Source organism: Primulina huaijiensis, chromosome 13 (genome assembly GCF_012295235.1).
Source record: "Primulina huaijiensis isolate GDHJ02 chromosome 13, ASM1229523v2, whole genome shotgun sequence".
Classification (NCBI taxonomy): Eukaryota; Viridiplantae; Streptophyta; class Magnoliopsida; order Lamiales; family Gesneriaceae; genus Primulina; species Primulina huaijiensis.
The window spans coordinates 7963904-7980276 of record NC_133318.1 but is presented as its reverse complement, the minus strand read 5'-3'; the positions used below and the strand labels follow the sequence as shown (position 1 = coordinate 7980276).

General features: G+C 40.6%; 1 protein-coding gene across 1 annotated transcript; it reads right to left on the bottom strand.

Moving 5' to 3' along the window:
* Nucleotides 1–42: 42 nt before the first annotated feature.
* Nucleotides 43–599, bottom strand: LOC140991372 (uncharacterized). The gene is made up of 2 exons (XM_073461292.1): nucleotides 243–599; nucleotides 43–150 (listed from the first exon to the last, which is right to left on the bottom strand). Exons 1-2 carry the CDS (start codon nucleotides 559–561, stop codon nucleotides 134–136), a joined length of 336 nt encoding a protein of 111 aa, XP_073317393.1. The 5' UTR covers nucleotides 562–599; the 3' UTR covers nucleotides 43–133.
* Nucleotides 600–16373: the final 15774 nt, after the last annotated feature.

The following is a 16373-nucleotide window of genomic DNA, read 5'->3' as shown; positions in this document are numbered from 1 at the left end:
CGGTACAAACAAAACGTCTCTCAAAATAAACTTAAAATCATTGTTCAAAAGCAAGTAAACATCTCCTATAGCCTTGGCAGCAACCCTTGCTCCATTGCCCATCCTCAAGAAGGTCTCACCCTCTCTGAGCCTCCTACTTCTTCCCATCACCTGCAAATCATTACAGAGATGTGAGCCACAGCCGGTATCCAATACCCAAGAAGTAGAGTTAATTGAGATATTTACTTCAATATAGAACATACCCTTTCCAGAACCCTTCTGGGCAAGATATTCCCTGCAGTTACGCCTCCAATGTCCAGGCTTCTTGCAGTGATGACAGATGTCAACAGTCTTGTCAGCCTTCACTGGTGTGGCTGCCACAGCGGGACTCGGAGACTGCCTCTTCAAGGGCACGTTCTTCTTGGGACGTTGGAAAGAACGCTTCTTTCCCTTCCCAGGTGGACCGGTCTTCGTACCAGATGAAGAGCCCACAAAAAGAACCGGCTTCTCTTTCTTGATAGTGGACTCAAAAGTCACAAGCATGTTCACCAACTCCTCAAGGGTCGGCTCCATCTTGTTCATGTTGAAGTTCACCACAAAAGGATCAAACGAGCTAGGCAGCGACAAAAGCAACACGTCGGTGGTCAGCTCCGATGGCAATGCAAGATCCATGCCCACAAGCTTATCCACAAGCCCAATCAGCTTTAGGCCATGCTCATGGACCGAAGCCCCATCTCGCATGCGCAAAGTGATTAGCTCCTTGACGGTAGCATGCCTAAGAGGCCGAGTTTGCTCACCAAAGAGCTCCTTGAGGTGCAAATGAATGTCAGCAGCATTCTTTGCATCCTCGAAACACCTCTGCAGCTCATCGTTCATAGAAGCCTGCATATAACACTTCGCCTTCAAGTCATGGTCACAGCATTCCTTGTAGGTCTGCAATTCCTCGGGAGTGCAGTCAGTCGGAGCCTCAGCAGGGGGTGACTCAGTCAGTGTATATACAATCTTTTCCGAGTTTAGGACGATTTTCAGATTTCTTAGCTAAGTGAGATAGTTAGGTCCGGTTAACACATGTTTTTAGAGTATAGCGGATATCGGGTTGCGTATCGAAGACATTGTCAATGTTTTGTACTGATAAGTAAAACAGATAAATGTTAATGACTATTTTAAAATATTTAGTTAGATATAAAGTATGGACTTTTACTTTATAAATTTTCGCTCCCACTGTTTTGACATTTTCACTACCCTCTAGTGAAAACGAGAAACACCTTTCCTCAGTAGGTACGTAAGGTCCAATTAGCGAATTATGATCCCGAATAATATCAGCCAATCATAATCCCTAAAAGGTAGTTTCCAATTGCATCACAATGCAACCCTTAACGTAAACTTTTGTCTCACGTTTGATTAGGACCCAATAATATGACGTCGTTCATCTTTACGTGTCAAGCCTTACCCATCGATGTTGAACCTTAATGGACGGTCGCCATGAGTTCCCTCAAAATATGAGCCGAAATCATGGTAGTTCCACGTAGTTCACATCACCATGTCAATGGATGTCACAGCTTTCCGGCACCCAGGGCCCCCCAATAATATGAGCCGAGCCCCGAGCACGGGTAGCGTTCATCATGCACCCATTGTCGATGGAAGACATGGAAATTATAAACAAATTTATAATTCCCCTTTTCGGGCTTGATATTAATTTTGAATCTTATTCAAAATGAGGGTTTTTAATTTTGAAAGGTCTCATCATTAATTTTATTTAAAAGCTCGCCATGTTTGATCGTATGTTTGCCGGATTCATGCAACTTTGTTATTATCATAATAATAACGCACATACTCATTATTTATAACATATCATGCATATATTATAAACAGTAAACAAAATAAGGATGATCAATCGCCCCAACACTAATGGCCCGTGTGAGCTAAACACGGGCCTAGGTCCAATCCTAGGGAAATGCACGGGATGCAAATGCAACTATTACATTAGCTTCCAATATTTACATGTCTTCGATCTTCATAATCATCATGGCCACCATCTTCCAATCTTGATCATCCACTATACTAATATTTACAAATAAATATCCATGGCAAATAGGGATACATCTCATGGGGGGTGGGAACGGGCCATAAACCAAGACCATTTGAAATTTGATAATTATTACAATCATTTAACACAAAATATCCTAGCATACACCTAGCAAATTGGGCTTGGGCTTTTGATCATCCTTCATGCATAATATCACATACCATACACCATCAATTAATTATCACAATAATTAATTGATCCAATATTATATGTCTTGATCCAATCACTAACCTCCACGATTATAAACTAAGTTAACAAAGTATACAAACACCTTTGTCTACTTTCTAATTAATTTATTTATAACCGAATTTCTTGTAAATCACAATTTACTATAAATAATTAAAGTCCAACTTAAATTATTTATTTCATGAGAAAATATTTGCAACTTTTGTAATTTTAAACTTAAGGGCCCAAAAACTCATTTTTCACCAAAAACATTTTGGCCCATTTAAAATTTACAAAAATGTTAGCCATCCAATGGCCCAACAACTCAAGGCCCATGACACTTTGATATTTCAAAACACCTTTTGAAAACCCTAGTCGTCATCGCCGTCGCCGGATTCCGGCAACAAAAAAAAATATTTTATTAAATATAAAAGGGCTGTTCGGGCAGCCCCTCGGGCTGTCCTTGCTGCCCAAAATGGGCAGCACTACGGGCAGCCCGAGCTGCCCGAAACGGGCAGCAACATGCTGCCCGAAACTTCCCCAAAAACAAGCCTCGGTTTTGTTGCTAAAATGTTTCTCATGCGGTTAGAAATCAATCTCAATATAATATCTTGTAATTGCTACACAAAATCGTAACCATAGCTCTGATACCACTTGAAAGGTGATCGGTTACGGTGACCGAATGCGCAACGGAAGTTCAAAATTTTATTTTTATTGAAAATTTCGGCCACCATGTAGAAAGTGTGTAGCAAATACAACAAACACCAAAAATCATACATAGGGTGTTTTAGAATTTACCTATCAATCTCAAGAGATTCAATGAATGGCACCAACCAAGTTGTAAACAACTTGGCTCTTCAAGGATGACAAGTCTACAAGCTCTCCTTCCTTCAGAAATTAGGCCCACCACTAGCTAGGTAAATCCCCTCTTAATTTGCACTAGAAAATTAAGAGGATTTTTCAAGGACAAGAATATTTCTTCCTCAACACTCGAAGAAAAAAATTAGAGAGAAACTTGGAGAGAAAAATGTAAAAATTTTGGCCAAGAGAGACTAGGAGGGGAGGAGAATGAAAAATAAATTCCTTGTCTTGGTTGTGAGAAAAGTAAAAAGCAAAAGGTTGCATGCCATGCAATTTTTAATTCAAAAGTATTCTCAAACCTTTCACCTCCCCAAGCATGCATTTTTGAATGGGCTAGTAACATTTACAAGGCTCATGGACTTTTAATTTAAATGTCTCAAACACATTTGAGCCCATTTAACTTTACTTGATTTTACTCAAACCCACTAGTTAAATAATTATTTCCAATTGGGCTCTACAAGGCCCAATGTTATTTAATTAATTCAGCACTTGAATTAATTTAATTATTTAGACTCTACTAGGCCCACTAGTGTTTAATTAATTCAACACTTGAATTAATTTAATTTAGTCCATAATAATGTTTATGAAAATCACAATTTTCAAATACATTATTTACTTGGCCAACTTTTAATTTAGGAACACTTCCATAAATTAAAATTTACATTTCTCTCATAGAAGTCATACTTCTATTTTTCCTTACGCTTATAAACTCATTTATAAGCCGTTCAACACATTGAACTATTTTACTTCTCAACGGGATCTAGAAAGCTAGTACTTGTGTGGCCCTCAATGGTTCATTGATACAACTAGCCGTGGGTTCACATCTCCATGTGATTCGGACTAAACATGTCCTTATATGAGCATACCCCAATTGCTCCATTCTTATTTATCAACTCCTTGATAATAAGAACGTCAGAACTCAAGTCTGATAGTACCCAACCAATCATGTTAAACGCCTAGCAGCATCGCTTACATGATTCCCTAGGTATCAAATGATAGTGCCTGCAAGAACCATTCAATTATGGTTAGCGTACAGTACGGTCCCTTCAACTCATATATCCCGACCGATTCGACAACCATTGGTTTATCGAGAGTTGTCAATGAATCGATACTATGTGTCATGTCGTAGTTGCATCGATGGTGTAATCTATGAAACCCCTTTCATAATTACCACCATACTCTGATCAGAGATTTCAAACTACATATACATGAAAAACACATAGGATATCAATACCCGTAGGTAAGCGGTGAATCCCCGACTACAATGCATCAACTCCTATATGTTTTGACAGAACACCCAACCTTGCCACCTGATGACCCCTTGAGAGTCGATAAACAAGTCAAAGTGTAATTATAGTACATAGAGTCTCAATGTTGTCCCGGGTCATAAAGACTAATGGTGTACAACCATAAACTAGGACTGTTCCACTCGATAAGTGAGAACCACTTGGAAAGTCCTTTATGGAGGGTTGTTCAGTGCACTATACCAAGAGCACCTATCTGCATGTTCGGACATCACAATGTCCCCTACCAATGAAACATGATACTCACATCGCAGATACTAGTCTCAAACTCGAGCGGCCTATATCCTCCTTAGTGGCGGCTGAATCGACTAGGAACCGTTTAGAATATACAGTATTACAAATATGAGTTTCATGATACTCATCATATGAGCATCTCATATTCTTTCTACTATTTGTATATTCAAGGGCTTTATCTATGTAACTAGCATGGGTATACAGATAAAGAAGTGCCAAAACAATAAATTCAAATATTATTAAAATAAAGATCGTTTATACATAGAGTTTCATTGTGAACACTCGGCCAACACTTGGCTCGACGTGCACCTACTCTAACACCCGGGTGGTAGCTAATGTCACAATCATAATCTTTCACAAGCTCCAACCATCGCCTCTGACGCATATTCAGTTCTTTCTGTTCTTTCTGCGTAAAAAAGTACTTGAGGCTCTTATGGTCGGTAAAGATCTGGCACTTCTCCCCGTATAAATAATGCCTCCATATCTTCAAAGCGAAAACAACGGCTGCCAACTCTAGATCATGGGTAGGGTAATTCTTCTCATGAGTCTTCAACTGACGAGAAGCATATGCTATCACCTTCTCATGCTGCATCAATACTGCGCCAAGACCGAGCTTCGAAGCATCGGTATATAGAACAAACTCACCGGGCCCTGATGGCATGGCCAAAACTTGTGCTGAGATAAGAGCTTGCTTCAAAGTATCGAAGCTCTTCTGACAATCATCGCTCCACACAAATTTCACATTCTTCTTGGTCAAAGCTGTAAGTGGAACTGCGATAGATGAGAATCCCTGAATAAACTTTCGGTAATATCCTGCTAAGCCTAGAAAACTGCGAATCTCAGATGCATTCTGTGGTACAACCCAATCTCTGACTGCTGAAACTTTTGATGGGTCTACTTCGATACCACTGCTAGAAACAATGTGGCCTAAGAACGCCAGCTTCTCCAACCAGAATTCGCACTTACTGAACTTCGCGAATAACTTGTGCTTCTGCAAGGTCTGCAACACTGTGGTCAGATGTCTGCCGTGATCCTCTTGATTGTTCGAGTAGACGAGAATGTCATCTATGAACACTATCACAACCTGATCAAGATACGGCTGAAATACGCGATTCATGAGATCCATGAAGATCGCTGGCGCATTCGTCAAACCGAACGACATCACAAGGAACTCGTAGTGGCCATAACGAGTCCTAAAAGCAGTCTTCGAAACATCAGTATCTTTCACCCTCAACTGGTGATAACCGGAACGCAGATCAATCTTGGAGAATACCAAAGCTCACTGCAACAGATCAGATAGATCTTCAATCCTCGGAAGTGGGTACTTATTCTTCACTGTAACCCTGTTCAACTCCAGGTAATCAATACAAAGTCTCATAGAGCCATCCTTCTTCTTCACAAACAAGACTGGCGCGCCCCAAGGTGAAAAGCTTGGGCGAATGAACTCCTTGTCAAGAAGTTCCTGAATCTGCTTCTTAAGCTCTGTCATCTCTGTCGGTGCTAGTCGATACGGTGCTTTTGAGATCGAAATCGTACCTGGCATAAGCTCAATGGAAATCTCCACCTCTCACTCAGGTGGCATACCAGAGACGTCTTCCAGAAAAGCGTCTAGAAAATCTCTGACAACTGGGACATCTGAGGCTGACTGACTGGGTGTCTCGGGGACAGATATAAAAGTTTCTAAAAACGCTCGACACCCTCTAAGCATGAGCTTCCTAGCTTGGACATAAAGAATAATGTGCGGTAAGGGAAAGTACCTGTCCGGCTCAAATAAGAACTGTGTCATCCCAGGCGTTCGGACTAGAACAGATCTCCGCTGGAAGTCTATCAACACTCTGTTCCGCAATAGCCATTAACCAATTTGACGAGGAAGACTGTGAAGTTTGATTGGTCCAATGAATGCCAAAGAGGATTCCAGGAGTTGAAATATAAGTTGACGACAGCTCCGGTGCTTACATTGCCCAGTGGTTCAAAGGACTTTGTTGTTTTTACCGATGCATCGAAGAAGGGTCTTGGTGCAGTACTGATACAACGTGGAAAGGTTATAGATTATGCTTCTCGTCAGTTGAAAGACTCTGAGAAAAATTATCCTACGCATGACCTGGAACTGGCAGCTGTAGTTTTCGCCCTGAAAATCTGGAGACACTATTTATATGGCGAAAAGTGTGAAATTTTCACGGACCACAAGAGTTTAAAGTACTTGTTGTCTCAGAAAGATCTCAATATGCGTCAGAGACGGTGGAGAGAGCTTGTCAAAGATTATGATGTGACTATTAGTTACCACCCTGGGAAAGCGAATGTTGTAGCAGATGCATTGAGCCGTAAGTCAAGTTCCTCTTTGAGTTCTATGATCCAGAAGTCGTTGTTGTTAGACTTGGAACGAGAGGAGATAGCTTTGGTGGTTGCAGGAACCATTGCTCGCTTTTCAGCGTTGGTCATTCGGGCTACATTGACGGAAAGGATCCGTAGAAAGCAGGCCAATGATGTACAGTTGACAGAGTTGGGAGCCAAAGCAGAGGAGAGAGGTAATTCAGAGTTCGGGACGAATCGAGATGGTTTGGTGACATGCAGAGGCCGTATTTGTATTCCTGTTGGTGATGATATTCGGCGAGACGTGTTGACAGAGGCTCATACCGCGCCATACTCGATACACCTAGGTAGCACCAAGATGTATCAAGATCTTCGTAGACTCTATTGGTGGTCAGGTATAAAAAAAGATATTGCCATGTTTATTTCTCAGTGCCTAACCTGTCAGCAGGTGAAAATCGAACACCAGAGACCTGCTGGGACATTGCTATCATTGCCTCTTGTTGAGTTCACGTACAATAACAGTTACCAGGTGACGATTGGCATGGCACCTTATGAAGCACTTTATGGCAGAAAATGTAGATCTCTCTTGTATTGGGACGAGATTGGTGAGGGAAAGATGTTGGGTCCAGAGTTGGTCCAACAGACAGCTGATGTTGATACTGTTATTCAAGAGAGGATGAAGACAGCGCAGTCCAGACAGAAGAGTTATGCTGATGTGAGGCGAAGGCCATTGCAGTTTGAGGTTGGCTACCATGTGTTCTTGAAGATAGCACCTCTTAAAGGTGTGATGCGGTTTGGCGAGAAGGGAGCGTTGAGTCCGAGGTTTATTGGTCCATTTGAGATCTTGGACAGAGTTGGTGATCGAGTTTACAGGTTAGCCTTACCGCCAGATCTTGATAGAGTTCATAATGTTTTTCTTGTCTCAATGCTCAGGAAGTATATTGCGAATCCTTCCCATGTTCTTCGCCACGAGCCACTGGATTTGACGCCGAATTTGACGTACCAAGAGATTTCAGTTCAGATTCTGGATCGCAAAGTTAAAGTGTTGAGAAACAAAGAGATTGTCATTGTTAAAGTCCTTTGGAGGAATCAATTGATTAAGGAAGCCACGTGGGAACCAGAGGATGAGATGAAAGAAAAGCATCCTGAGTAGTTTGCGCAGTGACGTCAATTTCGGGGACGAAATTCCTTTAAGGAGGGGAGATTGTAATATTCAAGCTTGGTGATCGGTACGGTTTAAGATTTAATATGTTTATTGACTCCTTGGTTAAGTTTAAATATAGTTTTGATGTTGAGAGTTGAGATTTATGATTTACGGTATTGTGTTTATAGAAGATGTGTGGTGATACTATAGTGTCGTGTGATTAAATTCATGATAATTTGTATGTTGATCCAATTGGTATGAGGCCAATTGGAGTGGTTAGATAAGACATAGAGGTTTAACTTTCATGTTTTGAGTTTTTTTCAAATCATTGTGGAAGATAAGCCAATAGCGCCCCGAAGTTGTCGTTTGTGTCGTCGTTCCTCCAATGACACACGTTGGGAGATTGAGCATAACTTTTTACTCAGACCTTCAAATTACATGAGGCTAATTGGAAATGCAAGCCAAGACATAGAGCTACAACTTTCATGTTTACCACTTTTCCAAATTATGACAATAAGAGGCGTTTCGGAAGCGATCTTTGATGTAGCTGTGCGCAGAGCGCACCCGAGCAGGAATAAATGTCCGCCCGGGCGGGCCTTGTTCGAAAATATTGTGTTTTTGCCGAAAGTTCCGCGCCCGGGCGGAAAAATATGTTCGCCCGGGCGGCCATCGACTTTCAAAAAACGTGTTTTCGAGATTTAAGTGATATAATGCATGAGTTGGTATCATTTTCTCTCATTTCTCTCCATTCTCTCGGTTCTTTCTCTCAAGGGGAGGTTAGGGTTTCCTTTCCTTTCATTTCCTATCTTTGATTCAAGCTTGTTGTTGGATTGTGGTGGTGAAACAAGGTTCTTGTGGGTTCAAGAAGCTAAGGTAAGCTTGTGGCTTTGTTTATTCTTGGATTATGATGTTGGGAAATCTTGGGTTTGTTAATGGTGTTGGTTTTATGGATTTAATGGTATGGTTGTTTGATTATTGGGTTATTGATGGTGCAATATATGGTTTATTGTTGTAGGAATTCAACCAACAGTTTAGAATCAAGGTTTCCAAGTGTAGTAAGTGGAATTTCATTTATTGTGCTCACATGATAATATATGTATAGTGTTTCAATGGTTTTAACATGTTATTCCCTTCCATTTGATTCATGCTATGTATTAATACACTTTGTTGTATATTAGAGGCATTTTTGTCTCAATTATGTTAAAGGGAATACAAAAGAGAATAGAGTCTTCAAAGTGTTTGTTTTAATGCCAAAGAGAGAATTCAAATGATTTATTGGATTGATAGATACATAGTCAGAGATTGCATGCAATTAGTTGATCAACGACCATAGGCTTATATCCCGACAGAGTAATCGATTTATATCGATGGGATATAGGTACAGAGACAGAGATACTATATAGATATCAATCCATCAGAGAAAAGAGAAATACCATCGTTATTGTTATTCATTCTATGATATTCATGTTTCAGAGTTGATGGTATTTAATGTTTTCAAAGCCATGTTTTACAGAGTATGCTATGTATTCATTGCTATGTAAGAGTTCCACTTGCTGAGTTTTATACTCATTTCAGTTATTTCATGTGATGCAGATAAGAGTGACGGGCCAGGATGTTGATTGGAGCCGAGGTCATATGCATAGTAGATGGAAGGAAGAAGGCTATTTTGTTAGAACTTTTGGACATGATCAAAATAACATTTTGTATTTTGATGCAACGCTTATTTGATCATGTATATATTTTTGATTATATATTGAAATGTATTTTAAATCCTTCCCCCCTTCAAGAAAAATTTTAAATTCCGCTGTTATTTTATGAAATCGGGTCAGAGCGTTACATTTAGTGGTATCAGAGCAACGTTCTTCGGACCAATGCATATGACTTCGTCTACTTTCAACAGTCCGGGTATGTCTTCTTATATATCTATGTATTGTTATTGGTTGATATGTATTGTGTGAGCACATTGTAGGATTTAATGCCTCCTAAGAGAAAGGTTTCAGAGGGTGAGGATAGCCCCTCATCGAGAGTTGTCGACGAGTTCGGCAAATTATTGAAAGAGCAAGCCAAGGTTCATAGTGAGCAGATCCAACAGTTGCTCCATTTGCAAGGTACAGGTCAAGGTAGAGGCCAAGTGAGAGGCCAAGTGGTTCAAGCAGTTGGAACTGATGGGATCTTTACTGCTTTTAAGAGAATGGATCCGCCTGAGTTTGCAAGAAGCACTGATCCATTGGTGGCCGTAGAGTGGATTAAAACACTTGAGGCGATATTTGATCATCTCAATTATGAAGACAAGGACATAGTGGGTTGTGCAGTATTCATGCTAGTCAAAGCTGCACATATTTTGTGGAATGCTACCAAGGTAGGTGTTGATGTTCAGGCATTGAAGTGGCAAGATTTCACGGATCTTTTCTACGACAAGTATTTTCCAGATGCACTTCGAGCTCGTAAGGTGACTGAATTTTTAGAGCTTCGTCAAGGAGGTATGAATGTTGGCGAGTACATCTTGAATTTTGAGGAGGGTTGTCTGTTTGCCCCATATATTGCCTCCAATGACAAAGACAAGGGTGCTCATTTCATTAGAGGCCTTCGAGCAGAGATCAGGAGGGACATCAATATGTCTAAGGCTGTGACATTTAAAGAGATTGTGGCTAAGGCTTTGTTAGCCGAGCAAGATGAGAAAGACATTGCCAGAGAGAGAAAGGCGAGGCAGCAGTTTGTTGCTCAAAGAGGGCAAGGTTCGAGCCAAAGAGGAAAGGACCATTTTAAAGGGAAAGGCAAGATAGAGCCGAGTTCTAAAGCACCGACAGTTCCATCTGATCCAGAGAAGCCGTTGTGTCCCAAGTGTAGTAGGCATCATCGGGGAGAGTGCAGATTTGGTACTCATACTTGCTACCGTTGTGGCACTGCAGGCCATATAGCCAAGGATTGTCCGAGAGGCTCGAGTAAAGAGAAGGTGCAGGGTCGCATCTTCACCATGACGAAGGAAGGTATAAACCCTGATTCTTCTGTGATCTCTAGCACTATCTTAATTTCAGGCAGAGTAGCTACGACATTGATTGATACAGGTGCTACTCATTCTTTTATGTCTGAACTATTTTTGAGATCTTTGGGTTTAGTTCCTTCTATTCTTCCCCTCCAGTTTAATGTTGTATTGCCTTCGGGAGATGTGTTGTGCCCGACGTCTATTGTGTATGCGTGTTCTGTTCAAATCGATGGGCGAGTGGTTTATGCCGATTTGATTGTTATTTCGATGGTTGCGTTTGATATTATTCTTGGCATGGATTGGCTATCAACTTACCGTGCAGTGATTGATTGCGTTGCTAAGACGGTGAAATTTGCAGATGATGGAAATAAGGAAGGTATGCTCGCCAGTGCAGGTACTTCGCTGGTCCTTCCTTTTATTTCGTGTCTTGAGGCTAAGAAGTTGTTGTTTAGAGGTTGTGATGGGTTTTTGGCTTCGATTGTTGATACGGATAGAATTGTGAAGTTGAATATTGATGATATTGATGTTGTAAGAGAGTTCTCTGATGTATTTGAGGATGATGTGCCGGGTTTACCGCCGGACAGAGATGTAGAGTTTGTGATTGATCTAGTTCCGGGTACGGTTCCTATTTCTAAGGCTCCGTACAGAATGGCCCCTACAGAGATGAAAGAGTTGAAGACGCAATTGCAGGATCTATTGGATAAAGGTTTTATTCGGCCGAGTTCTTCGCCTTGGGGAGCTCCGATTCTTTTCGTCAAAAAGAAAGACGGGTCTTTGCGGCTTTGCATTGATTATAGAGAGATCAACAAAGTGACTATCAAGAATAAATATCCGTTGCCGCGAATAGACGATCTTTTTGATCAACTGCAGGGGGCTACCGTGTTTTCGAAGATCGATCTGCGATCTGGTTATTATCAGTTGAAGGTTAGGGAGTCTGATATCCCTAAGACGGCGTTCCGGACCAGGTACGGTCATTACGAATTTCTTGTGATGTCGTTTGGTCTGACTAATGCTCCTTCAGTCTTCATGGATCTTATGAACCGGGTGTTCAAGCCGTATTTGGATAGCTTTGTCATTGTTTTCATTGAAGATATATTGATTTATTCCAAGACCGGAGAGCTTCATGCAGAGCACCTCAAAGTCGTTCTTCAATTATTGAGGGAGAAGAGGTTGTATGCTAAGTTGAAGAAATGTGAGTTCTGGTTAGAGCAGATTTCTTTCTTAGGCCATGTTGTCTCGAAGGATGGGTGAGCTGTTGATCCAGTGAAAATAGAGGCGGGCCTATCCCTACCACTGTATCAGAGGTACGCAGTTTTCTTGGTTTGGCGGGTTATTATCGTCGTTTTATTTCAGATTTTTCCAAAATTGCCCTGCCATTAACCAATTTGACGTGGAAGACTGTGAAGTTTGAGTGGTCCAATGAATGCCAAAGAGGATTCCAGGAGTTAAAAGATAAGTTGACGACAGCTCCGGTGCATGCATTGCCCGGTGGTTCAGAGGACTTTGTTATTTTTACCGATGCATCGAAGAAGGGTCTTGATGCAGTGCTGATGCAACGTGGAAAGGTTATAGATTATGCTTCTCGTCAGTTGAAAGACTATGAGAAAAATTATCCTACGCATGACCTGGAACTGGCAGCTGTAGTTTTCGCCCTGAAAATCTGGAAACACTATTTATATGGCAAAAAGTGTGAAATTTTCACGGACCATAAGAGTTTAAAGTACTTGTTTTCTCATAAAGATCTCAATATGCGTCAGAGACGGTGGTTAGAGCTTGTCAAAGATTATGATGTAACTATTAGTTACCACCCTGGGAAAGCGAATGTTGTAGCAGATGCATTGAACCGTAAGTCAAGTTCCTCTTTGAGTTCTATGATCCAGAAGTCGTTGTTGTTAGACTTGGAACGAGAGGAGATAGCTTTGGTGGTTCCAGGAACCATTGCTCGCTTTTTAGCGTTGGACATTCGGGCTACATTGACGGAAAGGATCCGTAGAAAGCAGGCCAATGATGTACAGTTGACAGAGTTGAGAGCCAGAGCAGAGGAGAGAGGTAATTCAGAGTTCGGGATGAATAGAGATGGTTTGGTGACATGCAGAGGCCGTATTTGTATTCCTGTTGGTGATGATATTCGGCGAGATGTCTTGACAGAGGCTCATACCGCGCCATACTCGATACACCCAGGTAGCACCAAGATGTATCAAGATCTTCGTAGACTCTATTGGTGGCCAGGTATAAAAAAAGATATTGCCATGTTTATTTCTCAGTGCCTAACCTTTCAGCAGGTGAAAATCGAACACCAGAGACCTGCTGGGACATTGCTATCATTGCCTCTTGTTGAGTTCACGTACAATAACAGTTACCAGGTGACGATTGGCATGGCACCTTATGAAGCACTTTATGGCAGAAAATGTAGATCTCCCTTGTATTGGGACGAGTTTGTCCAACAGACAGCTGATGTTGTTACTGTTATTCAAGAGAGGATGAAGACAGCGCAGTTCAGACAGAAGAGTTATGTTGATGTGAGGCGAAGGCCGTTACAGTTTGAGGTTGGCGACCATGTGTTCTTGAAGATAGCACCTCTTAAAGGTGTGATACGTTTTGGCAAGAAGGGAGAGTTGAGTCCGAGGTTTATTGGTCCATTTGAGCTCTTGGACAGAGTTGGTGATCGAGCTTACAGGTTAGCCTTACCGCCAGATCTTCATAGAGTTCATAATGTTTTTCATGTCTCCATGCTCAGGAAGTATATTGCAAATCCTTCCCATGTTCTTCGCCACGAGCCATTGGATTTGACGCCGAATTTGACGTACCAAGAGATTCCAGTTAAGATTCTGGATCACAAAGTTAAAGTGTTGAGAAACAAAGAGATTGGCATTGGTAAAGTCCTTTTGAGGAATCAATTGATTGAAGAAGCCACGTGGGAACCAGAGGATGAGATGAAAGAAAAGCATCCTGAGTTGTTTGCGCAGTGACGTCAATTTCGGGGACGAAATTCAACTAAGGAGGGGAGATTGTAATATTCAAGCTTGGTGATCGGTACGGTTTAAGATTTAATATGTTTATTGACTCCTTGGTTAAGTTTAAATGTAGTTTTGATGTTAAGAGTTGAGATTTATGATTTATGGTATTGTGTTTATAGAAGATGTGTGGTGATACTGTAGTATCGTTGCGATTAAATTCATGATAATTTGTATGTTGATCCAATTGGTATGAGGTCAATTGGAGTGGTTAGATAAGACATAGAGGTGTAACTTTCATGTTTTGAGTTTTGTTCAAATCATTGTGGAAGACAAGCCAATAGCGCCCCGAAGTTTGTCGTGTGTGTCGTCGTTCCTCCAGTGACACACGTTGGGAGATTGAGCATAAATTTTTACTCAGACCTTCAAATGACATGAGGCCAATTGGAAATGCAAGCCAAGACATAGAGCTACAACTTTTATGTTTACCACTTTTCCAAATTATGAAAATAAGAGGCATTTCGGAAGCGTTCATCATGCACCCATTGTCGATGGAAGACAAGGAAATTATGAACAAATTTATAATTACCTTTTTCGGGCTTGATATTAATTTTGAATCTTATTCAAAATGAGGGTTTTTAATTTTGAAAGGTCTCATCATTAATTTTATTTTAAAAGCTCGCCATGTTTGATCGTATGTTTGCCGGATTCATGCAACTTTGTTATTATCATAATAATAACGCACACACTCATTATTTATAACATATCATGCATATATTATAAACAGTAAACAAAATAAGGATGATCAATCGCCCCAAAACTAATGGCCCGTGTGAGCTAAACACGGGCCTAGGTCCAATCCTAGGGAAATGCATGGGATGCAAATGCAACTATTACATTAGCTTCCAATATTTACATGTCTTGATCTCCATAATCATCATGGCCACCATCTTCCAATATTGATCTTCCACTATACTAATATTTACAAATAAATATCCATGGCAAATAGGGATACATCTCATGGGGTGGGAACGGGCCATAAACCAAGCCCACTTTATAAATTGATAATTATTACAATCATTCAACACAAAATATCCTAGCATACACCTAGCAAATTGGGCTTGGACTTTTGATCATCCTTCATGCATAATATCACATATCATACACCATCAATTAATTATCACAATAATTAATTGATCCAATATTATATATCTTGATCCAATCACTAACCGCCACGATTATAAATTAAATTAACAAAGTATACAAACACCTTTGTCTATTTTCTAATTAATTTATTTATAACCGAATTTCTTGTAAATCACAATTTACTATAAATAATTAAAGTCCAACTTAAATTATTTATTTCATGAGAAAATATTTGCAACTTTTGTAATTTTAAACTTAAGGGCCTAAAAACTTATTTTCCAACAAAACATTTTCGGCACATTTAAAATTTCACAAAATTGTTAGCCATCCAATGGGCCAACAACTCAAGGCCCATGACACATTGATATTTCAAAACACATTTTGAAAACCCTAGTCGTCATCGCCGTCGCCGGAGCTCCGTCGCCGGATTCCGGCAACAATTTATTTATTTATTTTTATTAAATATAAAGGGGCTGTTCGGGCAGCCCCTCGGGCTGCCCTTGCTGCCCGAAATGGGCAGCCCCTCGGGCAGCCCGAGCTGCCCGAAATGGGCAGCAACTTGCTGCCCAAAAATCCCCGAAACCGGCCTTGATTCGATGCAAAATTTTATCTCATGCGGTTAGAAATGAACCTCAACATAATATTATGTATTTACTACACAAAAAACGTAACCATAGCTCGGATACCACTTGAAAGGGTATCGGTTACGGTGACCGGAAGCGCAACGGAAGTTAAAATTTTAAATTTCAGCATGGAAATTTTCGGCCACCTCACATTTGTGTAGCAAATACAAAACAAACACATGTCATACATAGGGTGTTTGAGAGATATACCTATCAATCTCAAAGGATTGATGTATGGCTCCAACTAAGGTGTAAACACCTTAGCTCTTTAATGGTAGAAACTATCTTCAAGCTTCCTTTGAGCACTCCTTGCTCAACTATTAAGCTCACCACCAACTAGGTAGATCCCCTCATATTTTGCACTAGAAAAATATGAGGATTTTTCTTTGAGAAGTGAGTGTTTTCTCCAACCATTGAAGAACAAAAAAATGGAGGGAATGAATAGTATTTTCGGCCACTATTCATGCTAGGAGAGAAGGAGAGACATTTTTTTGGTTGTGGGAAAAGTTAAAGTAAAAAGTTGCATGCCAAGCCTTGGTTATACAAAAAGTTGTCTCCCAACCTTTCACCTCCCATGCATGCAA

Bases quoted from the DNA above. Each gene is read 5' to 3' on its own strand.
- LOC140991372 (XM_073461292.1), bottom strand. From the start codon at position 561: ATGAACAAGATGGAGCCGACCCTTGAGGAGTTGGTGAACATGCTTGTG.